This window comes from Glycine soja, chromosome 18 (genome assembly GCF_004193775.1).
Source record: "Glycine soja cultivar W05 chromosome 18, ASM419377v2, whole genome shotgun sequence".
Taxonomy (NCBI): domain Eukaryota; kingdom Viridiplantae; phylum Streptophyta; class Magnoliopsida; order Fabales; family Fabaceae; genus Glycine; species Glycine soja.
This window is the reverse complement of record NC_041019.1, coordinates 51,780,011-51,806,720: the sequence shown is the minus strand read 5'-3', so window position 1 is coordinate 51,806,720 and position 26,710 is coordinate 51,780,011. Positions and strand designations below refer to the sequence as shown.

Sequence of the window (26,710 nt, the reverse complement as noted above, 5' to 3'; positions counted from 1 at the left end):
TAAATAAAAATAAAGAAACTATGCTTCTGTGTGTATATATATACATATATATAATAATCTATATTTTAAATTAATAATAATAATAATTTATACAAAAATTACATGATAATCTAGATTTTAAATTAAATTTAAAAACATGTGTGTATATATATGTAATAGATTTAATTTAGAACTATTAGATCAAATTTATTTATTTTATTAAATAAATCAATTTTTATTCAATAAAAATAAATTTATTTTATTGTTATTAATTTCACCCTAATCATATTTGCAATCGTCAACTACTTACTAAGCTGGAAAAAAAATACTATAAGAATTAATTTCTCATTAAATATATTTAATGAAAGAGAATGAATAATATAAATAAAAACAATATGAAAGAGAAAAGCACAAACGTGTGATAAACAATTAACAATAATTTAAAAGCGTTTTTCTTTAATGGTACAAGATTGAAAATAAAAAGGCAACAAAAAACTACACTATCATAAGAAATCTTGGCTTATAGGCTCCAAAGCAAAATCAGGCGGCATATTCTAAGTGCTTAGCCCATTGGCGAGAAGGAAAAATCCGTGATAAATAATTAGAAATAATTAAAACATTATTTAATTTAGAATAATTAGAAATAATAAAAATAATGATCATTCCTTTTTTTTCCTTTGATTATTTTGTATAATAGTCATCATACGGGAGTTTCATATGGAGGGATCCAAAACACGATCATGTCTAACTTTTTAAATTCTTTTAAAACTATTTATTTTAAAATTAGTTTTAAAAAGAAGGTTTAAATAAAAATCACTTTTAGACTCTATTTAAAACCAATTATAAAGTGACATTTTAGAATTAGTTTTACGTGGCTGTAAAAAAAAAAAGAATTAGTTTTAGGTTAAGAATTTTTAAGACACTTCGTGAACATTACCAAGAACAACATATTCACAAAATTTATCTTCTTTCATACATTTTACATACTATTTTTCCTCATTTTCTACATGTGTTAGCAGTGACTACTTTTAATAATGACAAAAAAACAAACAATGGATAGTTTCAAGGATGATCAAGAAATAATAGCTACTAGGAACAATGATCACAAATCGGTAGCTACTTCCAAAAATAAAATAGAGAAGTAAAATATTTCTACTATCAAGAAAAAAAATTATATACGTTAATGTTTTCTTTCTTTTACCCTTTTTAACATATATACTTTGCTAAATAATATTTCTCCTAATTTGGATGAAAAAATCATTAAGTTAAGTTGAGCTATGTTATAAATACTTTCATAATTTTTTTTATTACATCTTTGTTTATTTGTATTTTTTAAAATATGATATCTCACTCCCTATGTGTTATTTGTGTTTGGATCCTATGATGATCTCGAACCTTGTGTTCGTGGAAGTAGATGACTAGGTGAATGACTTTAAAGAACCTCGTGCTAGAGGACGTTGAGACACAACACTCTAATAAGATGTGATATTAGGGATCAGTTTTTATTTTAATTGCATGATGTTATTTTATTTTATTTTACCTCATTGATTTAACAAAATTTCTTTTGTAAACTTTAACGGCCTTGTCCTGAGCCAGATATGTTTTTAATAATTTTTATTTGGTAATATTAAAGCGAATGTGAACTTTTTACTCACATGAATTTGTTTATCTGTATTTTTATATGATTTTCTTATTTATATGTATGTTAGGATAGAAGGTGTCACATTTAGTGGTATGAGAGCAGGTCAACCCTTTTGACTAGTGTGTTATGTGCTTACCATATTCTGATGTGCATTCTGTATGATTACTTATGAATGTTTTTGTTGAGCATGCTTGAATTATTATTTGTATTTTCTTTTGCATGATTAAATGAGACTTAATAATGCTTGTGATATGTCTTGCATCCTTAATGTTTGCTATAGCATAATTTCACTGTTGAGTCATGAGTTATGAGACTGACAATCTTTATAATTCGTGAAGTGTGGTAAGAAGTCATGGCAAGCCATTAGGTGATACAAGTGGTCTTGAAAACTTGTTGTGTGTATTAATGTCGTCAAGAACCTTGAACTTGCAGGTGTGTTGTGAATGAGTGTGTTTAATCAATGTGTTAACATGTGCAGGCTAATCCCTTATTTTCTTTGTGTGTGATCATAAATGTGATTGTTGAAACTTGTGATTCCTTAATACATCCTTAGTGTTTGTTTAATTCTTACTTCTTATATGTATGTTACATACTTGTTATAAGAATCTTATAATTCTATGTATGCTTGTAGTGTGGTGTTCTACCTTAATTGTAAAGATAGTATGGTTGTTTGTGATTCCTTGTTCATAGCGATGCTCTAGGATTCCTTGAATTAACATTAACCCTTGTTAGAGATGACTTAAGTAAATTTCTGCCATGGACAATGGGATAATATCATCACCATGGATCCCTGCCGTCTTCATTATCTTTTTAACCTTCTCCTGTATTTCCTGCTTCTTCGAATTCTTTAAGCGTTTCAACTCCTCCTCCCTCTCCTTTTGTTCTATAGTCATTCTCTCCTCTTTGCTCTTTCTCTGCTCTTTCCTTGCATTCGTCTTCTTCTTCACTGATCCCTCCACTTTCTGAGCATGACCCAACACTCTATTTCCTGGATTTTCCTGAAATTTGTATTCACATTCTTCCTCTCTCTCGAGCTCCAATTCATCCTCTGAAATCTCTTGCAATTCATCCTTTCCAACATTCAAATTCTTCCCATTCTTGCCAATCCACAATTTGACCCAACACCTTATCAAGTTAATCCGTTGTTGATCTGCAGAAGGCTTACGGATCAACTTGATCCGTAAGCCAAACTTGATCCGTAAAAGTAAAATCAACACACGGATCAAGTTGATCCGTGAAAGATTGGCGGATCAATTTGATCCATGGAAAACTCACAGATCAACTTGATCTGCACTTAGTTTGCAAGTCTTTTACGGATCAACTTGATCCGCACAAAGAAAAAAAGCAGGAGCATTTTTGGAATTTTTAAAGGATGTTGAATGCACCAATAATAATGCTGGGTGCACCTAGCAACACCCTAAATTTAATTATTATTAATATTATATTATAAACATAAATATGTTATATATAATTCTTATTAAACTTGATGACTTTTGTTATTATTATATTTGATGTGTTTGTTTATTTTTATTGTGAGTGTTGTTTGATTGTTATTGTGTTTGTGAGAAAAAAAATCTTTTAAAACTTGAATTTTTTTTATAAAAGTTATAAACATGTATTTCTTTCTTGTATAATTTGAAATAAAAAATAATTTTAACTTTAGTTACAAAACTAATAAATAATTCTATAAAAGATTATTTATTAAATATTTTTTTTAGAACTTAGATATTTAAATAATTAAAGTATAAAAAAAATTCAGTCCCCTTTAATGGTTTCCTGGATCGGTGCCTATTCATATCCTAAGTCACCATATTTCTTACCCTATTATGTTATGTGACATCTAAATTGCAATTTGATAACGGCATGCAAATTACAATTGCTATTCCCATTACTAGATCTCTCATTTGGGTCCATGCTATGATCAAAGCTAGAGTTGCTCAAGTGTCAATGTCAACTATGATGCACAAGAATTGCAATTAGGTCCACCATTGTGCAAGGAAAATTTCATTATTTGATTGGCTGCTAGTGTATGTTAGAAATATTTTTGGAGGAATTGGGGTCGTTGCTGACGATCGATCATGAAGTGTATTTAATGCTCATTTTTCTATAGTTTCAGGGTGATCATGAACTGCATGCATATATTGCTGATTGAAAGCCTTTCTATTTCTTCTAAAGTTTCTGATGAAGTTCATCATTCCCCTTTTGACCCTGATTTTTTCTGAGCACATAGTTGATTGGCTCCTGTGAATGACATGATGTGAAAGGCCATGCTAGTTGTTGGGGGAAGAAATAAAGTAGTGACAATAATTAATGAAAAAATAAAAAAAAGGACAAAAGAGTAAAGTAAGACCAGCTAATTATGAGTTCGTATGGATTTCACGTGCTGTTTTGAAAGAAGATTTTCCTTGATGATTTCCCACAAGTACTTTTATTCTTTCGGTTTAAAAAACATAAGGATCAGAAAAGGGTGCATGTTATTAAAAATTAAAGATAAGTTTCTTGCAACACTCATCGAGTCATGAGAAGAGTCTTTGGACTCTTTTTGGTGTCAACTAGCCATATATTCGGTTCCTTATACCGTGAGGTTTTCTTAGAACTTTTCACGTCAATGGATTATAATTTATAAATATAAAAAATAAATTGTATTTTTCGTCCCTAAATTTTTTAAAAATTTTAATTATTAAATTTTTTATTTATATTTTTAATCTTTTAATTTTTTATTTATTGTTTTTCACCAATGATTAAAATCAACAATTCAGACAAGCTAAATCATATAATTCAGATCGCATTCTGCTACAAAAAAAAAAAAAAAAAAGAGAAAAAAAGCACACTACACTTCTCAATTTCATCTCAATGTTCCTCCGTGAGTGCCCGTTTCTCTTCCTCCTCTAACCTTGCAAGCCATTTGAATCCAAGCTCACACCCTGCTTTTGCCGCTATCTGAAACTTTTCTCTTGCCATCTCTACTGGATCAATTGCAAGAGCTCCCTTATTCCTCCCCCGTCTATGAGCTGCAGCACCTCTCGTCAAACTGAACTTTATTACCGATTCTGGAACCTCAACACCTGAGGCACAATAATTTCTTTTATTAGTACCAAACACTAAACAGGATAAAAAAAGCTATGTACAATGCAAGCCACCAGACCCAGCTGGGAGACATTCAAGTGAGGTGAAGCTAATTATCTTTTAATCTTCAAATTAGTATGTTACGTCAGTGAGAAGATTAAATCCATGATCTCCTTATCGCTCCAACCCTTATGCCCTGCACCCCAACCACGAAATCACCTTATGAAGGAAGTAATATGAATATCTTCCTTGCTTTCAAAGTGTGGTAGCCACGATTAAAATGCAAACAAACAGGTTGTTAGGTACTTCATCTCAAGGGCAATGCATCTTTCTCATTCATCATCGTGACTTGTCAGTTTGCCACTATAGATATGTTTTGGCAAATCATCTCTTGAGTATGCAGATCAATTGTCAATGGTATTTTGTTCTTCTTCACACGTACCCACCCACATATCAGTAGTAGTATCCAATGTACTAATAAAAATTTAGAATCTAGTTTGTCTTCACACCAGATCAATTTCAATTTCAACCATTCCGTGGAAGACATTACGAGTAGTAGAGCTAAAGATGCCTATAGTTGCCAATCATGAACTTACTAAGACCATAATAATGTTGCCTATAACAATGATATACCACATAATTAGGTGAAAGTGGAGAACATAGAATGAAAAGCTTACCTTTAAGAAGAAGAGATCCATATGCTATAGCAGCCCCAGCATGGCCCTACATGTTTAAGGGGAGTAAAATTTAGAACCAAGGCATACTCTTTACACAAGCAGCTAAATATTTATATTGTTTACACATGCAAATGACAAAACGGCAATAAACCTATTAGGTTGAACGCTTGTAGATTAACTGGGCCATAAAATTTTCAAGGACCATATATCTAGGTGCAAACTTTTTTTCTCATAATAAAAAATTTCACAAGGCAAGATTAAATGCAGTCATTCATTAAATATGAGAAATTAATACTTATTAATATACAGCTACACATTCAACAAAATGTTCCCTTTCCCTCCAATCCTCCATCATTCATATAAAAACCAAGTGTTTTCCCAGTAGATGGAGTTGGCTATGCGGGTCAACGAAAGCCACAATGTTCTGTCATACATCACGTCTATAGAGTATAGACAAATTATGGACTTCTAAATTTTTATTTAATGTTCTGCCTATAGTTTTTCTCAGTCTTCCCACTGCTAGCTATTCAGCTACTCTTCTGATCTACTGTCCTTATAGGGGGTTATAAGTATTAAGTATTCTATAACAGGAGCTAAAGAAAAAAAAAGTATTAAGTATTCTCCACACATGCCCAAATCAAATCACATAGGCCATGTTTTCTATAACAAGAGCTATCTCAACTTCTTCCCTAGTGCATTCATTCCTAATCTTATCATGACTAGCATGTCCACCACTCATCAACTGCAACATTCTCATCACTTCTACATTGACCATTTAGATCTTCTCAGAATCTTTTCCCCTAATGTTATTCCTTGAATAAAGCTTCTAAATCCTTAAAATTTTATCTTATGGTGCTCTTCTAACCCCAACTAAGGTTGAATATGCACTAATTACATTAAATCTCCCCTTCCACTACAAACTTAAGAACTATAATCCTATCAACATCACTCTTCCAATACTTGAAGTTTTCAATGACAATTTTACCCAGCCTATTTGTTTTTAGCAATGTACAACAACTTAAAACCTACAGTGTCTAATTCTCTTTCCTTTCTCCTACAAACTTAATTTTATGCAGTCACATAAAATTAATCTTCCTACTAATCATGGTGTTTCATGGTGTTTACTACTTCAATTGTTTTACCTACAAGAGTGCCTATACTCCATGTTCCAAAGCAAATCCTCTTCCCATGAACTAAATTTTTTACCACACACACATGTAAGCCCCTGCTTATTTTTCACTACATCTAGGCAGGGATGCAGTCACTCCTTTACTCCTTTGACATATGTACTTCAGCCATACAATGCACTGCTTCCAGCCTACAGGCAACAACCTAGCATTAACATCATCATCACCTAGTTCGATCCATTTCTACAAAGTTTTACGTTGATTGTGGATTGCCTAACACAAACCTCACCTTTTATCCGGTCTTGGGCTGGCCATCAAAAGATTTGCAGCAAACAACAGCATGGCAGGTTTCATCATTCATTTATTATGATTGGGCAAAGACATCTGCATTTATTTGTGTCTTCAATATTACCTCCTCACCGATCACTAGCAACAAATCTTTAAGTATAAACAGTGCTTAGAAACTCCTAACTCCTGAACAAATGCCAACTTTGAAGGCCACCATACAAACTGAACCTTCATAATTTTTTTCAAAAAAGGTCTATTTCCCACATAGTCCACCAGTTTAGAAGACAAACTCAACAGGACACTTGATTTAAATAACACAAGCTTCAGTAAACCAGTGAGTTCTAAAAGCAAAATTAAGAAAAAATATAACTAACAAAATTTTAATTACTGCAAATCAGAGCATGAGTAATCAATTAAACTCCATTGCACTTCATGGCTCATGAAGCATTCTCTTTTGCCTTGTTATCAATTCCAAATAGTGGCACGTAGCAGCCGACCCGAAAAATGCGAAAAGCAGGATAGCACATAGGATGATCCTATATTAAAAAAATAAATACAGACACGTGTGTGTAAGAGCATCTTCAGTGCTCTCCATATAAGAAACCCACTTTATGCCACCTCAATTTTAAGCAACCCAATCAGTTTTCCCTCTAATGGGAATTCCTATTAACAAGTTGCTGGAATCACAAATATCCCGTCTTCTCCAACATCCCACTCCATATTCTCTCTCCTATCTTTCCAATTTAATTGTTAAGCAACTCTTTCCAATTTTAAGCAACCCAAAATCACATGTGGCACACCAAAATAATATTTAATTGTTAAGCAAATCAAGCATTGTAGTTAAGCAACTACATTGTAGATGCTCTAATGCTCATAAGACAAGTAAGTTAATGATTATTCATAATTTCAATAAGAAAAATAAAGACTTGCACAAAACATACAGGTAAATAACAAAAGTGAAGGAAACAGTAACATAGCATTAATAGAGACTGAAAACAGGTGAAGTGGTTATCTCCAGTGAAGGTGGGTGGGCAAGAGAAGAGGTATGCACTTCAGGGGGAAGTGCAAACTAAATAAATCATAACCAGATGATATCGAAATTCCAACATATGTTGAACTAGTCTAATTGACCAGACTAATGAAAAAAGAGCATAAAGAAAACAATGCTGAAATGCAGAACCGGGTGCGAGCATTTTACGGAAAACCAATGACTTAAATTTGATTAATTGGTATATTTTATTTCCTATTTACCTTTTCCGATGCTCTGTGGAAACACCACAATGCAGAAGCAATATCTTTCTTGACACAGTCGCCTGTCAAATATACAGCACCCAAAAGGTAAAGAGCACCTGGATGCAACTAGAACATAACATACCACAAGTAAGGTTTAGATAGACATGCTGAAATCATGGTAAGAAAACACCTTCCATAGGGTTACGTACCTGGTCCACAGCTTTCTCCAAATAATAAAAAGCTTGTTGATCAGACTGGACATAGTCATTCTGTCTCCAAAAATATTGTAAAAACAAATAGTAAAACAAAACTAAAGAATTCTCTCTGGATCACCATACTTCCCAAAGTATTCAATGATATGTACATCATCGAAATCTAATAGAATTGCACAACTATGATGCATAGATACAATACATGTATCCAATCCAATACAATACATATCTGATATGGAAATACAATTACTCTAAAAATATATAACAAATAAGATATACATCTAGATATCTAAGATATGTATAAAAGTTCATAAAACATAATACATATATAATTGTAACTGTAAATCCAAATTAATAACACTTCTTGGCCATTACTAAAAACAAAAATAAAAATTATAATCATCATAAATCAACTCCTATTGTCTACAAATAGGAATAATATCAATCTCATTTCTTTCTTGAAATTATCCATAAAGAGGACAATTACTAATTTCGGTTCATTAAGGGACAATATTTTTATGTTTCCATATCATACATGCTTCTAAGTCTCATGTGCAGCTCTATTGAGTTTTCACGACTATTTTTAAAGGCTTGGATACTTCACAGATACGTATCAGTCAAGTATCTAGGTGGAGTATTTAAGAGTATTAGTATCGGTATTGAATATGTAACGGATATAGATACGTGATGTAAATTAAAGTATATGTGCTTCATAATCAGGCAACCAAAGAATCAAGGAACTATTATCAATTCACCATTATGAATACAAAAGATCACGGCCAGGCCATTTCTTTCTGCACTTTAGCCTACCATCGCTCTCCCCAAGGTAATATCTCATTTATTAACCACAAAAAACAATCAGAATCTTAAATCTGCAAATAGTGATTCACGGAGGCATTAACGAATTATTGCAATCATAAACTCAGTTTGCAAAGTTGGTTGTATGTACATAAATGATGTCATCACAATATAAGGGTTAGAGTACCCTCACCTCAACTCTTAGATGACAACCCAATGCATACTGTGCCTCAGGATCACCCATTTCTGCTGCTTCTACCAATAATGCTGCCCCTCTGTTTACATGGGGAAAAGGGAATATATGGTTATGCATTCATGGTTGATAGATTGAGAGTATTTATATGTGATTTGAAAAAACAACCAAGCACAAAAGAACTCAAACTAGTCATCGCTACTCAGTGAACCGACAGGTACACTACACATAGTCAATGGAAACTGTTTAAAAAATGGCATAAAAAGAACAGTAAATAATAAAACCTCAAAAGTGACATGAAGGTCATTGATTTTAAAAAGGAAAAAATCAACAGAGAATATCTTAGAAAGCTGCATCATCATACTACACAAAATGAGATTTATAATGTATTGAGGCATTCCATTTCATGACTGATTTTTACTTGGCCCTTCCTTGTGGATTGCTACTTGGTTGAGTTCACATCAGAAAGTAGCTTAACTAGAACAATTTTGTAGGGAATCATAAGTTCCATACAGTGACTTTCATAATAAGTTAATTAAAGAGTAAATTACACTAACTGTCCAGTCTACCCTGAGGTTTCATGACATTACACAAACATCCTCTGCTTTTTTCTACTCCTACACTAACCCTCCTTAATTTTTGAGTTATACATTACACTAACCCCCTTGATTGTTTGAAAAACATTCCACCGGACTCCCCTAAAGGGAGGTTATTGTAAAGCCTAAAAAGGCATTGGGGTGTTTGTGTAATTTCACAAAACCTCAAAGGTGGTTAGTGTAATTTACTCTATCTTAAAAGAAATAAGGCTTGTTTTTCAAGTATTAGTTGAAAAAGAATGAATGTTAAATAGTAATGTGAAAACGACCTATTTTTCTGGTATGAAAAACTTAATTAAGCCAAGAAACAATAGAATTAGAATCATATGGTATAGTAATTCTACATTTATTGATGGAGCATGATGCGGAGAAAGAATTGACTTACACAGCTTTATTAGCTCCTGGAACAGGGTATTTCATATGCAATCTGGACAACCAATACCTAGCATGGGTATTGGTATTATCAGCTTCCAAAGCAAGCTCGAAATTCTCCTTAGCTGTCTAATATTGAACCTCAAATAACTAAAGGTCCTCTTTTTCTTCTCATGCATCAAATCTCAAATAAAGAAACAAATAGCAGCAAAAATAGGTGGAGAAAGCATTTTCATTACCCTGAGAAGAGAAACAATGCCCGAATGCTTGGGATCGGAATAATCGATGACTCTATCAACCTCCTTCAAAGCATTCCAGCCTTTTGCAATGAACTCCAAGGCTTTCTTGTTCCTACTATGCAATGCTCTCTGCAAAAAAAATTCCAAACCCTAGATTGAGATAATAAGCATGGATGTCGAAACAAGACAAGGGTAATACTGTAAAAGCACAACAACATGCCTGCTGATTGAACTGGAATGGAGAAACAACAGTGGAGGGTTTGAGAACGAATTTGGCCAATAATGCCCTCGGAAGCATCTTATCTGCTAAAAAACAAAGCAACAATGGGTATTCCTTTACAGCGTCTTCTAAGAAATTTGGAAAGAAGAAAAAGTTAGAGAAGAGATTGTGTACACAAATCGAAGGCTTAAGTGAAGATGTCGAAGAGAACACGTTCGAAGTGCGATTCAGGATTCACTCTGTCTCGTCAGGCGAACATAGGAGAAATCCGGCGAAGCCAATCGGCGTCACGGCGGCGCGACTCAGACGACGGCGGAGGTAAGGCGCAGAAGAGTCGAAGCATGAAGAAGTGAAGAAAGGGGATGCGCGGTGTGCAGTTTTTTCCAACCGGTCAAGAAGATGTCCAAAACGGGTGGGTTCGAATGGGTTGACGGGTTAATCAAATGCCTTTCTAGTGGAGGGGAGGGGGAGAAGAAAGGGGAGGGGAAAACTTGGCATGGCAACGGGGCGGGTCGGGGTCGGGTTTTGTTTACCCCACCCCGCCCCCGACTCCCCATTTCTCTCTGGCCCCCACCCTAAAAATCGACCGGGGTGTATATTTATACTCCATCCCCGTCTCTGACGAGGTCGGGTCGGGTTTTTCTCGCTCCGTCCCAGTTTCATATTTCAATGTGTTATATATATTAATAATTAGCGGTTCGGTGACAGGTTCGGGTGGATATTAAGAATCTCATTCCCGATCCCAAACTCGAATTTGGTTATCGGGAAAAACTTGACCCCAACCCCGACCTCGATCAACTCCAATTTTCTCCGTCAAAATCGGGATGGGTCTGGGGTGGGCCTCACAGATTCGGGCTCGTTGCCATGCCTAGAGGAAACGAAGTCTCCGTTGTAAAACTATTCAAATAATAATAGATAAAATATAATGTTAAAATAATAAATTAAATACTATAAGTGTTACAATGATTAAAATAAATATTGTAACATAAAAATATATAAAATAATAAAAAATAAACATAACATCTATCATTATCAATGTCTTGATTTATAACGTTAAATTAATAAAATAAATAGTATAATAATTAAATTAAGAATGTTAGACTAACTATGATCTTAAAAGCTAAATTTTATACTTTAATTATTTAACCATTAAAGTAGACTGAATTTTTTTATACTTTAATTATTTAAATATCCAAGTTCTAAAAAAATATTTGATAAATAATCTTTTATAAAATTATTTATTAGTTTTGTAACTAAAGTTAAAATTATTTTTTATTTCAAAATATACAAGAAAGAAATACATGTGTTTATAACTTTTATAAAAAAAAAATCAAGTTTTAAAATATTTTTTTCTCACAAACACAATAAAATCAAACAACACTCACAATAAAAATAAACAAACACATCAAATATAATAATAACAAAAGTCATCAAGTTTAATAAGAATTATATATAACATATTTATGTTTATAATATAATATTATTAATAATTAAATTTATAAATAAATAAATAAATAAATCTTCTAATAATACACAAAACATAGTTAGTCTATATATCATAACAATTGATGAAAAATTATATAAAAATAAGATATATATATATATATATATATATATATATATGTGTGTGTGTGTGAGAGAGAGTTATTTTATTAATTTATTTATTATACTATTTATTTTATTAATTTAACATTATAAATCAAGAAATTAATAATGATAGATATTAAGTTTATTTTTTTATATTTTTTATTAATGTCTTGTCCGCATTAGGATGGTTAGGATCTCAGAAAAGTCTTAAAGAGAGTCTTATAGTATGGTTTGTGTTAAAATCATGATATATATAATATTTTTATAAAATATTATAACAGGAGCTAAAGAAAAAAAAAAGTATTAAGTATTCTCAACGCATGCACAAATCAAATCACATAGGCCATGTTTTCTATAACAGGAGTTATCTCAACTTCTTCCTTAGTGCATTCATTCCTAATCTTATCATGACTAGCATGTCCACCACTCATCATTCTCATCTCTTCTACATTGACCATTTAGATCTTCTCAGAATTTTTCCCCCTAATGTTATTCCTTAAATAAAACTTCTAAATCCTTAAAATTTTATCTTATGGTGTTCTTCTAACCCCAACTAAGGTTGAATATGCACTAATTACATTAAGTCTCCCCTTCCACTACAAACTTAAGAATTATAATCCTATCAACATCACTCTTCCAATACTTGAAGTTTTCAATGACAATTTTACCCAGCCTATTTGTTTTTAGCAATGTACAACAACTTAAAACCTACCGTGTCTAATTCTCTTTCCTTTCTCCTACAAACCTAATTTTATGCAGTCACATAAAATTAATCTTCCTCCTAATCATGGTGTTTCATAAAATTAATCTTCCTCCTAATCATGGTGTTTCATGGTGTTTACTACTTCAATTGTTTTACCTACAAGAGTGCCTATACTCCATGTTCCAAAGCAAATCCTCTTCCCATGAACTAAATTTTTTACCACACACACAGAATGCTATACACTTTTAGCATTTATCAGAGGAAAGATTTAATTAGCATTGATATGGCGTTAATTGCTAAAGAGATTCCAAATTTTATTATACTCTTTCGTTACACTACAATCATTCATGTAATATATTTTGTATTTTTTATGCTAATTTTTTATAATGCTTGTTTAAGATCAAATATCTAAATGTTACTAGGAAGAAGTATTGCACGTAGGTTGAAACAAAAGATTCTTCGATGTCAGAATTGACTTAATAGTTTTCAAGACATCTCTACAATTAAAAATAAAATTTAATCATATTTCTAAAAAGGAGTAGAAAACAAAAAATAAAGTAAAAACTTCCCAAAAAAGAGTAGAAAGTAAAAAAGTATAAAAAAATTGAAACCAAACTATTCTAAAAACATAAAATAAAAATTTCATTTAATTTCTAAAGCCAGTTGAGAGTAGATATTCAAAATTAGTTATCAATAATTCTAAAGTTGCAAAATGCGAAGAGATTGAAAAAAAAATTGTCTTTAAAAGGCGTACTTATACTAAATACACAACACTAATATCTCATAAGAAGGAATTTAAAATAGAAATGAATATGTAACTCTTTTATCCATAAATGAGTATGTAAACTAAACATTCATATATTAAGATGAATGTTTAATAGTCATTTATGGATAAAAAAAATTACTTTGTAATTTGAAGTTTAAACATTCATTCATGACGTGAAAGAGAATGTATTTTACTCTTAATCTATTACCTTCGCCAAAAGCAACATTTTTAAATGTAGTATGAAAGAAAGATAATCAACAAAAACAAAAGTGGGACATAAACCAAAGCAGAGTAATAAAACATTATGCACAAGAGTTATAAAATGCCATCTAGAGATACGTAAAACTATGTTTTTGCTTTGTCCCTATTTCCCTTCACTCTTGTAATCTAATCTTCCTGGACCAAAACATGATCACTGAAACCTAAGCTACATAAACATGTCACCTTTTGAGATATTACAGCTATTGCAGCACTCAATCATAGCAAATTAGGGTACAACCAATTTTAGCTGCTCTTCATCTTTAAGTTGCTTGCTTAGTCTTCTTTCTTATCCGGTTTGTCCAGCGCGGCCAATCTTTCAACAAGGGGAGGATGAGAATAGTGATAAGCAGAGTACCAAGGATCTGTATTCATAGCTGAAAGATTCTCCTCCTGAAAATGCAGGCATAAATCACTTTACTTCCCATCACCAGGAACAAAATCTCCTTGCACATAATAGCATGAGGAAGAATAAAAAGTGAAAATTGAAAATACATCCACAAAGCAACCAATTCACTGATAATTGGTTGCATCGATGTAGTTAGATAAAACTATGACCCTTCTAGACAAACATTTTAGCAAGCACTTACAGGAGAAAAAAATAAAAAGCAAAATAAATTTGTGCATCTCAACTTTTAGAGAAATTAGGTATGAGAACTTTCAAAAGTTTAAATGCATAGGTTGATTTTTAACATGTGGATGAAATTTATCTCATTTTGCCTTTTTATTTTCTTCTAATACTAAGCATTTACTGTGAAATTTATTCAAATAAGGCCTGTCAAACCAGGAAAATAATAGTATAAAAGCACAGATAATAAATGTCACCTGTAGTTTCACAAGACCACCGCGTAGTCCAGATGCATATCCAAGCTTCTTAGCAAAGCCATCAGCCTGCATAGGATGACAAACATAAAGAAAGTCAAAAGGAGATGCACAGCACAAACATAGGAGATCAAGTCTATGCCGGCCTCAGTTGGAGTTAAAAAGGGCAGGTGAAAATGGCCACGTATTTGGCCAGAATAATGTGTAAACAGAATACATTGCTATTTTCCACGAATCCATCTTCACTCCAACAAAAAGAGATGAAAGGAGAAGAAAAGGAAAGTAACCTGAAATTCAAATGATCGGCTGACAAGGTTCAGACCAAAGCTGACCAATTGCTGAAGTGGGATTACAGTATGCTGCAAATAAATCCAGGTGAAAGGATTTTAAGTGCTTTGTAGATAAAATCTTCCATGGAACTATAAAAGAATAATGGCATGGAGGCTCAAACTTTGGATTTGTGCAAACAACCTAAATATCACTCCTAGTGACTTCATGAAAGTAGTGTTTTAAGGCACCCGATAGCAAAGATCAAATTTAAAGAAGTCAAATAAACCTCTTATTCTAAATGAGTTTAAAAGTTAGTAACTAAACATGGTTCTCAAAAGCCCAATTCTGGATGTTTCCAATGCTAGCATAGCATTTTGCTATGTAGATATGTATAATGCAACAGACTATGCCCCTTGCATGAACATTTTGAGATGTTTGAATGACCAATGCAATGATACAAAGCTCTAAAATTAAAACAATTGAACAGGAGAATATAAGTCAAAACCATTAAATTGAGCTAATGCCCACAGTAGGGATGGACCAGTAATATACTAACGTACTCCAGTGCCCGAAGGTTCCTTGCTATGCGAAGTACGGGGAAGGGTCATTTACGCAACCTTACCCTTGCATATACAAAGAGGTTGTTTCCATATTCAAACCCACGACCAACCCGGTCATCAAGGCACAACTCAGAAATATTCCCATGCAGCAAGATGTACATCGAACAGAAATCCAGCAAACATTTTTTATTTAGATGGAAAGACCATATTTTGAAATGTACCTGAAATATGATGAGCCCAATGAGGACTGGCTGGGTATCAAACCCAAAGCTTCGATACAGATCAGTTGAATTTCGCACCAGTGTATATCCTCCAAATTGTAGAAGTGTAAGAATCTACAACAATATATCAAAGTGTTACAAATAATCTCAGTCAAAATATTGCAATGCCTTTTCCATTAAACATTTAATTATAATTGAATGTAACTATGAGAGATGCATTTGATGATATAACTATTAGGCATTGTTTACAGAGTTACATCATCAAATGCAATAGTAACAAGGTCTTAATGATGTCAAGCTAAACGGCTTCACAAAGTAACCACAAATATTCCATTATCATGAATAATCAATATAGAGGCAATCTGGTATTCACTTTCAGTTCAGGAATGCTATTACACAAACCTGCATAGCAACAAACGTGTACACAGTATGGTTGAGCTTCCAGTGTCCCAACTCATGGGCAATAACAGCAACAATTTCCTCATCGTCTTTGCACTGTATAACATCATTTGATAAGTAAGGATAACTCATAACTAAACCACATTTCTCAAATTTAGTATTTGATATAGACACTCTGACACTCACCATAAACTACTAATATATTCTCCCTCATTCGGTATTCATGATTCAATTGAGATAATAAGGATCAATTTCATCTCTTTAGGTACACATTCTCTAACCCTCTTATTGTTATTAGTTATAAACATGCTATAACTGTGCATCAATTTGTTTCTTAATTTTCCATCAATTGTTATCAGAGCTAGGATTGATGCATGTTTTGCCAATTATGGTTGTTTTTGAGTTATAAAAAAATTGAAATTTTAGATCCTATTGCTACATAGTACGTACACTCTAATATTTTAAACTTTAAAGAGAAGCAGCACATATATGAAATGAAAAATATATCAGAAAGTAATAAGCAAGGAAACCATTACATGGGATATTCATTAATTCAGTAAAAGTTAAATGTGGAACAACAAATTCAATCACCTCAATCAATTTGAACATAAGCTTTGACTACAAACCAACCCTAGTCTAGCCTACAAAATAGAAATTTTACATGCAGGTAGCATCTCATTGAATGAAAGCAGGGAGAGGGAGAATGGTACAAACATTTGCAAAGATTCACTCAAGATTTATTTATTTTTTAAAAAGAAGCAGCTTGAGAGAATATAACGAATTTTATAGAAATAAAGCTCTTCCATAAGGTTAAAACACGAGATGTATAACAACCTGAAAGACAAAATAAATTTCTACAGTTATTAGTAATTCTTAACCTGTTGAATTAATGTGTCATAAAGCACAATCCTCTTGTTCTTGAAGAATCCATACATATAGGCCTGCAATATATATAGAAATTATTTCAAGCAAATTTACAAACTGAAGATAAAAATATGACATGAAAGACTATTTTCTATACTTTATTTTTTACAACATAAGAAATTTCAAATAAAGAAAAGTTGTGCAAATTTGAAAGAGTGATCACATCCAACTAAATATTATAAGACACAAAAATAAACAGCAGCCCTAATAAGCCATCTTCATGAGTTTTTTCAAGACAATGTACCCTAAGCAACTCAATATTGAAAAACCATGAGCTAGGTAAACCACTCCATAACAGAGTGATGTCAAAAGCAATCCTGTTATTCCATAAACAGAAGTATGATAAAATTTGAGCATGTAATCTAAATTAAAACAAAATCCTATAAGTACATGACTTCCTGCTGTATACGTGCTTTGTATTCTGTAACCTATTCCACTGTTATTCAGCTTTGATCTATCAACACCCATATAAAAGTCGTATAAAAGAAATAAATGTATTTTAATATAAAGATATCCATATCCCCTTTTAAATTTGGGTTGCAAGGGAAGGAGCAGTCTTCAAAACAATGCCATACTAAAAAGTTTATCAAAATAGTTTATTATATATTACTATTGGCCAACATAGATAAATCTGTGACTGTGAGGACACATCACTGCTATTCACTGCTAAATTATAATCATCTCAAGGGATTAAAAATAAAAGATAAAATGACAGCTACACTTTTTAACAACTAGGCCAAGAAAAGAAAACAAACAACAGAAGAAAATTAACAGGGGTTAGCATTTCATAAAAAATCAAACTGTTCTGGTGAGTGACAAAATTCTACATATTTGAATCCTCAGCATGCATGCAGATAGGGGAGGAAAAAAACAATCTCAAGATTTACTTGATCTCAAAGGAGGGGGAATAATGAAGAATACAAATAAAGTTAAAGTTAATCTATTTGAGATTAAAATAAGCATAGTATAATGAAGTGTAACCGTATTGGATTTGAATTTAGAGGAGATCAATATTCCTTACATTGCTGTGACTTGATCTTGTGGATCCATCGACAACAAATAGTTTCTTTAACGGATAGTTGAGGGAGGAAGCAAGTTTCTCAATTTTCTCCCTGAGTTGACCATCTGGAAGCTAGTTACCAATTATATCATGAGTGCAAAGATAAAGAATTAAAGTGTAACCAAAAATAGCAGGAAAAAGTACACTGATCTCCCCTTCGATTTGCACTAATCACAACTATACTCACTTTGCTTACATCCACCCAACCCAACTCCATTAATTTGATAATTATGATTACAGCTTTAACCCAGCAGTTATTGGTCTGTTAAAGCATTAACACAAAAACAAACACGTGACTTTTAATTTTTTTCTAGTTTTTTCAAAATTAAAAATACAAAACAAGACTATTGTGCCCTTCCTCTGGGATGCTTCTCCCAAAAACCAAGATGGACTGTTCCTCATCCAAGCCAAGCTCTAAATCCTCCCATCCCCACACCTCCACTGCCTGCACCAACCTCTACCAACTTGAGTATTTGACCTCTCCTGAAACCTCCTTCTCAGCCCCATAACCAAAAGAGGAGAGTCCGAGTGTAATTAGTGCTAACCTTGGAAGAATTCAATGTAATTATCCCAAAACTAAAATAAACAAATATGGTATATGAATTTTTTTAAAATATTATATGTTAAGAAATTCTTACTGGAGTAAACTTATTGAAGAGTGGAGCTATTAGTACTGGATAAAGGGTCATCATCACAATAGAAAGACCAAATGTAAAAGCCCAAAGATAGATGGCCAAGTATGGACCTCCTTTCTGCCAAAATTCACATGAACATTAAAATAGAAAATCAAAGTCAAAAATAACTCTAAAACAAGAGCAGCTAGAAAATCCAAATATCAAGCTAAGTTTTTAAAGTGCTAGTTATTTTAAATAGCAGAAGATTTTACCTGTACTATTACAATTATTGCAGCCACTATAGGTGGACCAATTATTACAGAAAGGAAAATTCCTTTAATCATGTCCCTAAAGAATAACCATGGTGTTTGCTGTATAATAGAAGATAAAAACGTAAGGATAGTAGGATACAAAAATACGAATTTTACAACAGAAAAACAATATTACAAAATGAGACGTCAAATCAAAATAAAAGGAGTGAACTAAAAACATGAATGAAATAATAGATGGATGGTTGAATTTGAAGGAAGAATACGAACCTTGTTAAAACCATGACGGGCCTCAATCACAAAAGTTGAGTACAGAGAAAAGGGCAAATCAGTTATCTGCACAATAGGTAGTCACACAATAAAGTTTATTAAAATGTAGACATTAAGATTGATAATTCAAATGCACAGTTATCAGAAGCAACAAAAAGCATTACCATCATCTTCCAAAACCCAAAAAGTAATAAAAAAGAAAAAAATATTCCAAAAAGTAATGCTTCAGCACAGGATATCAAAAAGAGATAGAGGAGAATAATAAATAACAAAGCATTCAAGTTGGTCCCAGTGAAGTTGAACATGGAGTAAATAAAACTGGTGGTCTCAATTATGCATAATACACCCAAAAATTACTATATTCTCTAGTAATAAAAAGTGTCAAAAACACACCTGTGACCAAATCATCACCCCAGCTAAAAAGGCAAGGGTATGCAGTATTTCATTCTCAGCATTGAGACTGGCTATTGTCATAAAATCTCCTGATATCTGTAATCAATAGACATCAAATAGCAATTTTACAATTGGCAAATAAGGGTTCGTACTTCATAAATACCACACCAAAATCTCACCTTCCAAAACCAGGGCAATACTCCGAAGTACAAAATTGTAGAGTCTATCACTATTGTCACAAACTCGTGAACAAAATGGAAGTGGCTGAACAAAAAAAAGGCATTTGTAAAAATGCTAACAAGATACAATAACAGAAATACACAATTATGAAGAAAAAGAAATACCAGAAGCAACCTTGAGAATAAGATAACATCATCCAATGAAAGAAATTCACATAAATTCAAGAACAAACCTTTTATCAAGACTATAGGCTCTAGATTTCTCAAATTTCTCTTGGCTGATAACTCCTTCTAAAGTCTTTGGAAGAGTAGGAAGTTTGAGGGCACTATGTTGCCGCACATCCAAGTAAGTTTCAAATATGTACATTAATATCATAAACCCTGAAAATAGATCATAAGAAAACATGAAACAGTTAAATCCTATATTTTATTTTCAATTTTGAAGGGACTAAGCAGTGAAATACAACAAAAAAAGTATAAGAAAACAATATTGGACAGTCAAAACTGGGTCAAACCAAATGACACAACAAAATCATGGGGAATAGTGGTATTAGCAAAGGGACTAGACCAATGGTTGTAGGGTTTTCTATTGAATCCCAGCAGCAGTGAGTATTAAGATGCATCATGCATCAAGATTTGGGTTTCAGATTTGAGCAGCTACTCCTCATAATATTCATTTTATCAGTTTCACTTTTGCCTCTGTGTAGGTAGGCCTATAGTTTGTCACATATACATCAAACCAAACCCTAGTGGGATAAGGCCTTGTTGTTGTTGTCTGTTTTTCTCCCTAATTTATATCTTTGCACTTAGTTACAACCGTTTACTACTTCAGCAACATACAAAAGTTTCCACAATAAAAGAGCTGTGTAACATCATGAATCACTGCCAAACATGTTCCATTACATCCATCCAATTTGACATACTTATGGAGTTGTTCATACTACCAAACACACCATGTCATTGAGGCAAGCCAGCTATGTTTTAATAAATATGCGATATTATGAAGAACCAACACAAGATCAAGCAATTAATAAACCTAGCTTAAATGCCCCTGACGACATAGTGTATAGGCATAAGAACAATCATGTTTTCTACTCCCAAGTTATCTACACCACATACAACCAAATAAGTGGACTATTCTTTCCAACCAGTGAAATCTCAGATGCTGCTTCACCCGCATCTGGCCACAACACATCCATGACCACCACCCCCACAACAAAAACAACAACAACAACAACAAAGCCTTAGGTGAGGTCAGCTACATGGATCACAACATAAATATATAATTCTACTGAGTTATAACTCTAGGTTTCTTCTCCTCAAGTTATAATTAACTAAAAAGAAAGAGAAAGACCCTGTCTATTAACATTACTCTTCCCTGCACTGGTAAATGGTCAGAAACCAAAGGGGTTACATTTTTCAAAGAAAACTCCATACATAATACAACAAGAACACAAAATGCATGTTATTCAATGGCAATGCTAGGGCAAGTAAAAAGGGGGAGGAGGGGACTCAAAATCCTCAAATGAATAACCACAGCACTTTCAATTAACGCGTCACCAGAATCCAATAAAAGGGTCGAATTACACGATAAACTCAAAAACTAGCAAATTGATTAGAAAGGATAAAATAGAAAGATAGAAACTTTATTTACAATAACATGACCCAGTAGCTGAAATATATGATTTTTGAGGTTGAAAAATAAGAGAGGCGGAAAAATTGCATAAGGGGCAATAGAGAAAGAGAAGATAGCTCACCGACAACGGCTTCCATGTAGGGAAACGCCATGGCTGAGACACACGCTGATGAACCGAAGGACAAACAACAAGTGAGAACTGAGAAATCAGAAACAGAGTGAGATCATTGGGTTTTATATTGAGAGATTGGATTTGTTTAAACCCCCCTTTAGGTCCCAATGTTTGGGACGCAACTCAATTTTGGGTGTTATGTTAATTTTGGAAATATTTTTGTTACTATTTTTTTAAAAAATGTAACTATCAATTCGGTGACAGAGAAATTACTCTTGGAATTAGTAAATTACCGGTTAAATTACATAAATAGTACTAGTGTATATTAAAAAATCATAATCTATAAATTTCATACTTTAAAAGTTATAAAAAAATATCACGCTATATCTCAAGAAAAAAATCATAGCAGTTCTATTCCTTCACTCATTCACTTGAACCCATTTAACCATTTTGTTTGATTTTCTATTTGAGGGGTTTAGAAAGTAAAATCAATTTTTGTGACATGCTTAATTACTCTCCAAAGAGTATGTTTGCACATTAAAATCTTGTATGAAAATTCTTTTTTGTAAAAATAAAATTTGGATTTCTCTTGTAAAATCAACTTACTAACTAAGTTTAACTTAAATTGAATTTTGTAAACTTTAATCCAAGCATACATCCAAACTAATAAAAAATGGTTGATCATATTAGTTTTACAACATTTCTAATTCAAAAAACTAATGATTGAATTATCGTTAGTAGTCCTCAAAATGACATTTTTAAAAGAGTCAAATATATGTCTTTTGTATTTGTTCATTCGATCAATCTAAAAAAACACGTACAGCACAATAAACGACAACTCAAACATGTCCTAATTATTTTTGGTTAGATCACTTATTTCCTTTTACTCTAGTTCAATTAGCTAGTATAAACAAGTTTTGATAGCACCAATTTAAATTTAATTTTTTTATAAATTTAAAATAATTTTCAAATTCGGCATTTTAAATCTGTTGCTTTGATTATTATTGTGACATTTTAAATTTTAAAGAATAACGCATGTTTAAATTTAATCAAAAATGGAAAAAGTGAAGCATCCACAATTTCATCCCCTTTTGTGGATTAATTTTTTTTAACTAATGACAAATTTCATTAAGAATTTAATTTAAATACACTAATACATCAAATTATAAATTATCATCAATAATAAAATTATTGAATTTTATAATAATTCTCTTTGTAAGAAAATCATACAAAAACATTTTATTAAAAGTTGACTAATTTCGAATATATTCTTACCATATTAATTAGTATGGTACATTTAGGAATGTTGACTTTGATATTTGACTTCATAATCGAGTGAAAAATTGCAAATTGTAGACTAATAGAATAACTTAAGAGTGCCAAAATAAACAGGAAATAAATGGAAATCAATTAGCAAGCAAGATCTGCAAGACCACATTATAACCTCATAGCGACATAGTTGATGGCATGTCCAAGCCTCTTACATAAAGAATCAAAAATAATATTACATCTGAATGAAACCAGGAATACAACACAGTCTCTTCTGGTTCCAACCTTACTTCCTTTTATCCTATGATTTTGCATCAAAACTATGTCACCTCCTTCCTCTTCCCTTTGATTTTGCATCAAAATGATGAGACTTAAGCTTCTTTTTCCGAATTATCGTGGCAGGACCACTTCCCTCTCTGAAGGGCATACCCATAAGAGCTAACAATTTCTGTGCTTCTTGGTCGGTATTAGCCGTCGTCACGATGCAGATATCCATTCCCCGAGGCTTACCAACAACATCGGCTCTGATCTCTGGGAACACACCCTGGTCCTTAATGCCAATGCTGTAGTTCCCATGCCCATCAAAGCTGTTGGGGTTCACACCTTGGAAATCTCTTGTCCTAGGAAGTCCCAGGTTGATAACTCGGTCTAGGAATGAATACATCATCTGTCAAAAATCAAACAACAGTTATCGGATTTCAGCTTTATAAAGACACATGAGGTTTTGGTTTATGGTATGTGGTTCTAATACAACAGGTACTGGATGGTTGCTAAAATATGAGAGCTTACTGAAAAGTAGAGTATTAGAATTGGAATTTGGTATTCAATGATGTACTTACAGTTTTTAAATAAAGAATTTCAAACAGATATCAAATTCACATACATATATATTGCAACATATCACTAAACCCTTTGACATGACAGAAACTCCGTAGCATGTTTGGAAATGAATCGGAGACGTGATTTTTCACATCCGATAATGCTACTAGCTGTTGCTTCTGAGATTTTCACATCTGGGATGTAAATTGTTGGGGGTTGTAAATCGTGCTTCTAAACAAGTGGATAGTCTCATTCAGTAAATTCCTGATGAGAGCACTCTTTATTAAAGTAACATTGAAAATTAAACACAAATGATTAGCATAGCCTATCCAAAAGAAAACAACTTCGACCTTGATAAAACACAGACAAAACAGAAGGCCAAAATTTACTTTAACTTTAGATTCTGAAGAAACAAGTTCAGGATAACAGGAAATAATGTTACCTACTGTTCTTATAGGAGGAGAATAATGTTTTCCAAGTAAACATTTTCAGTTACAAGATAATGTCTGATTGATGGAGAGCATATTATGTCAACAAGGAATATTGCTAATTTGCAACATGAAAGCATATATTCCAAACCTAAATAGCAACTCTGTTCTAGGTTACTTTTAGACAAGTATGGAATCCGCACATTTCCCATACATTAGTTAACTTCTCAGGTTATTACCGCTACTAACTTGCCAGATCAAACGAATATGCCTTAGTAAAGAAATGAAATCCTTTCATAATCATATAACCCCCTATTGAACTATATTCCAATTCTCAAACTTCATTCTATTCCTATTTCATTTAAAGGATGTCAAAAGGCTTACACAAGATTCCTAGCCGCAGATAAAGGACAAGTTAACAAACAGCAGCACATTTATCACAGTATGGAATCCACACATTAGCAAAAGATTATTTTAACTTCTTAAGTTCTATAGTTGGCCATGAATCCATTACCAATGTTCAGAACTGCTATTAACTTACCAGATTAAACGAATATGCCTAAGTAATGAAATGAAATCCTTTCATAATCATATAAATCCTATCGAACTATATTCCAATACTCATACTTCACTCTATTCCTCTTTCTCTTGAGGGATGTCAAAAGGTTTACACAAGATCCCTAGCTGTAGATAATGGACAAGTTAACAAATAGTAGCAACACATTTAAGAATAAATTTCCAGCAGCATATCAGCACTAGTCAAAGCTTCTTATACCGAGGCATTTAACCGTACCAGCAAAACAGCCACACTATCAGGAAAATAAATCCATGTAACAGCAGTGTAGCAGCTCGTTACCAAAAGCCAGTAACATCATGATACTCACATTGTTCTAAATATCATCTACAATAGGAGAATGTCCAGAGTCATAAAAGAAAAAGCATAAATAAATTCAGTAAATCATCCCATGCCCATCAACTATATTCACTAAACAATATAAATCGAATACTACTAAATGCTCACATTTCCTCTTAGTGTCACAGCAATCCCAAGCGGTTGACCTTCCCTGATCTTAAAAGTGGCAAGAGAAGCCCTGGCCCGAGTCTTAATAGGTCTCTGCCCTGTGATCAGTGCTAGATCACTTATTGCCGCGTCCAAACCCTTTGCATTTTGCGCAGCATCTCCAATACCACAGTTCACCACAATCTTCTCAATTTTAGGCACCTGAAATGAAGGAAGATAAAACCCAACATTGCAAAAATTGAAGGCAAACCAAATGATCATACCCCCATTTCTTCTTCAACACTATTTGACATCAAAACTTATGGTATGTTTGGAAGATAGGAAAGAAAACAAGGATAACAATGTATTTTATTTTGTTTAGTTAACGAGAAAATGGGAAGAAAAAAAAAATCTAACTTATAGAAATAAAAATTCAAAATTTTCCTCACTTCCATTTTCTCTTCAATTCAAATTTCAACTTTTCTCTCCTCCTTGGTCTTCTTTCCACCGTTCCAATCACATCATTAGTCCCCCTCCCACCTAATCAAACCCAAAGAAAACTGAAATTGAGCCGTGAAACCCAATGAAACCAAATCAGCTTATCATGCTTCATCTCTATCTCCCCACTATTACACCAAAGTTGAAAAAAACCCCACCAACCCAAAACCAAAAAAGATTCAAACTTTCACAGCCAAACAGTGTTAAAAAAAAACATTAAGCAAAAGTTAGAAAATTTGGTAAAACCTGGTGTTTGTTGGTGTAAGAGAACTCTTCCATGAGCAAGGGAATAATTTTCTCAGTGTAAGCTGTTTTGAGCCTATTGGCCTTCTCTGCCTCAGACTTCTCCACCAACACAACCCCAGAAGCAGAGGCCTTCACAGAGACCACGGCATTCCCATGCCTGTTTCCATGAGGGAACAGCGAAGAAGAAGAGAATTGAAAGGCACGAAATTGAGAGAAAAAAGAGGACCCAGATGAGTGTAGAAGCGAAGGAGCGGTAGCCATGGTAGTTGCTCGGTGTGCACTCTGAGCTGAGATGGATAGAGATAGCGTTCGAAGGGGTTTAGAGGGTAGTGTTGTAAAGTGCCCCTCGGGTTGAATCTTATTTACGAAGCTTAACAGCGTGGGATGAGAGTGAATGTTAGCCAACCAAAGGGTTTACAAGGGATGTTGTGTTTGGTTACGTGAGGTACAAAAATACAAAGAAGCTAAGAATGGATAAGGAGGAGAAAAATGACTGTAAGTGAATATCCTTTTTATATATAAGTCATTTTTTTAAAAATAAAATTATTAAAGTTAAAATATATTTTTTGATCTTATAAAATTAAAAATGTTCATTTTTATTTATGTAAAATTTAGTTTTTATAAAATTGAAATATGTCATTGTGAAATATGGAGTTTAGCTTTACGCTAAATAATGATATATTTTAATTTTATATGAATTAAAAATGTATTAAAATATTAGGTTTAATTATTTTGTGGGTCATCATACTTTTATCAAATTTTTAA

General features: G+C 32.8%; 3 protein-coding genes across 4 annotated transcripts; all 3 read right to left on the bottom strand.

Moving 5' to 3' along the window:
- Nucleotides 1–4,362: 4,362 nt before the first annotated feature.
- Nucleotides 4,363–11,183, bottom strand: LOC114395230. 2 transcript variants are annotated; one of them, XM_028356952.1, is made up of 9 exons: nucleotides 10,817–11,183; nucleotides 10,643–10,728; nucleotides 10,423–10,551; nucleotides 10,197–10,312; nucleotides 9,216–9,297; nucleotides 8,222–8,281; nucleotides 8,031–8,138; nucleotides 5,365–5,410; nucleotides 4,363–4,686 (listed from the first exon to the last, which is right to left on the bottom strand). In XM_028356952.1, exons 2-9 carry the CDS (start codon nucleotides 10,718–10,720, stop codon nucleotides 4,472–4,474), a joined length of 834 nt encoding a protein of 277 aa, XP_028212753.1. In that variant the 5' UTR covers nucleotides 10,721–10,728; nucleotides 10,817–11,183; the 3' UTR covers nucleotides 4,363–4,471. The 2 variants fall into 2 exon arrangements, with proteins under 2 accessions (XP_028212753.1, XP_028212752.1); XM_028356951.1 differs by having other exon boundaries at nucleotides 10,643–10,725; nucleotides 10,817–11,182.
- Nucleotides 11,184–13,867: 2,684 nt separating this feature from the next.
- Nucleotides 13,868–21,852, bottom strand: LOC114397669 (CAAX prenyl protease 1 homolog). The gene is made up of 14 exons (XM_028359830.1): nucleotides 21,695–21,852; nucleotides 20,171–20,318; nucleotides 19,938–20,022; nucleotides 19,759–19,854; nucleotides 19,366–19,431; nucleotides 19,099–19,197; nucleotides 18,851–18,964; nucleotides 18,174–18,284; nucleotides 17,107–17,169; nucleotides 16,232–16,324; nucleotides 15,830–15,943; nucleotides 15,066–15,137; nucleotides 14,782–14,847; nucleotides 13,868–14,349 (listed from the first exon to the last, which is right to left on the bottom strand). Exons 1-14 carry the CDS (start codon nucleotides 21,723–21,725, stop codon nucleotides 14,233–14,235), a joined length of 1,275 nt encoding a protein of 424 aa, XP_028215631.1. The 5' UTR covers nucleotides 21,726–21,852; the 3' UTR covers nucleotides 13,868–14,232.
- Nucleotides 21,853–23,070: 1,218 nt separating this feature from the next.
- Nucleotides 23,071–26,300, bottom strand: LOC114396823 (50S ribosomal protein L5, chloroplastic-like). The gene is made up of 3 exons (XM_028358999.1): nucleotides 25,946–26,300; nucleotides 25,223–25,423; nucleotides 23,071–23,621 (listed from the first exon to the last, which is right to left on the bottom strand). Exons 1-3 carry the CDS (start codon nucleotides 26,204–26,206, stop codon nucleotides 23,280–23,282), a joined length of 804 nt encoding a protein of 267 aa, XP_028214800.1. The 5' UTR covers nucleotides 26,207–26,300; the 3' UTR covers nucleotides 23,071–23,279.
- Between the last annotated feature and the right edge of the window lie 410 nt (nucleotides 26,301–26,710).

Bases quoted from the DNA above. Each gene is read 5' to 3' on its own strand.
- LOC114397669 (XM_028359830.1), bottom strand. From the start codon at position 21,725: ATGGCGTTTCCCTACATGGAAGCCGTTGTCG. The intron at 14,848-15,065 runs GTTACTTTCCTT...CATCCTATGCAG, and splicing joins GCCGATCATTTGAATTTCAG to GCTGATGGCTTTGCTAAGAA. The intron at 14,350-14,781 runs GTGACATTTATT...CTGCATTTTCAG, and splicing joins GTGGTCTTGTGAAACTACAG to GAGGAGAATCTTTCAGCTAT.
- LOC114396823 (XM_028358999.1), bottom strand. From the start codon at position 26,206: ATGGCTACCGCTCCTTCGCTTCTACACTCATCTGGGTCCTCTTTTTTC. The intron at 25,424-25,945 runs GTTTTACCAAAT...CCTTCATTTCAG, and splicing joins CTTACACCAACAAACACCAG to GTGCCTAAAATTGAGAAGAT. The intron at 23,622-25,222 runs GTGAGCATTTAG...GATTTTTGACAG, and splicing joins CTGTGACACTAAGAGGAAAT to ATGATGTATTCATTCCTAGA.
- LOC114395230 (XM_028356952.1), bottom strand. From the start codon at position 10,720: ATGCTTCCGAGGGCATTATTGGCCAAATTCGTTCTCAAACCCTCCACT. The intron at 10,552-10,642 runs GCATGTTGTTGT...TTTTTTTTGCAG, and splicing joins CATTCCAGTTCAATCAGCAG to AGAGCATTGCATAGTAGGAA. The intron at 9,298-10,196 runs GTAAGTCAATTC...CCATGTAAACAG, and splicing joins CCAGGAGCTAATAAAGCTGT to AGGGGCAGCATTATTGGTAG.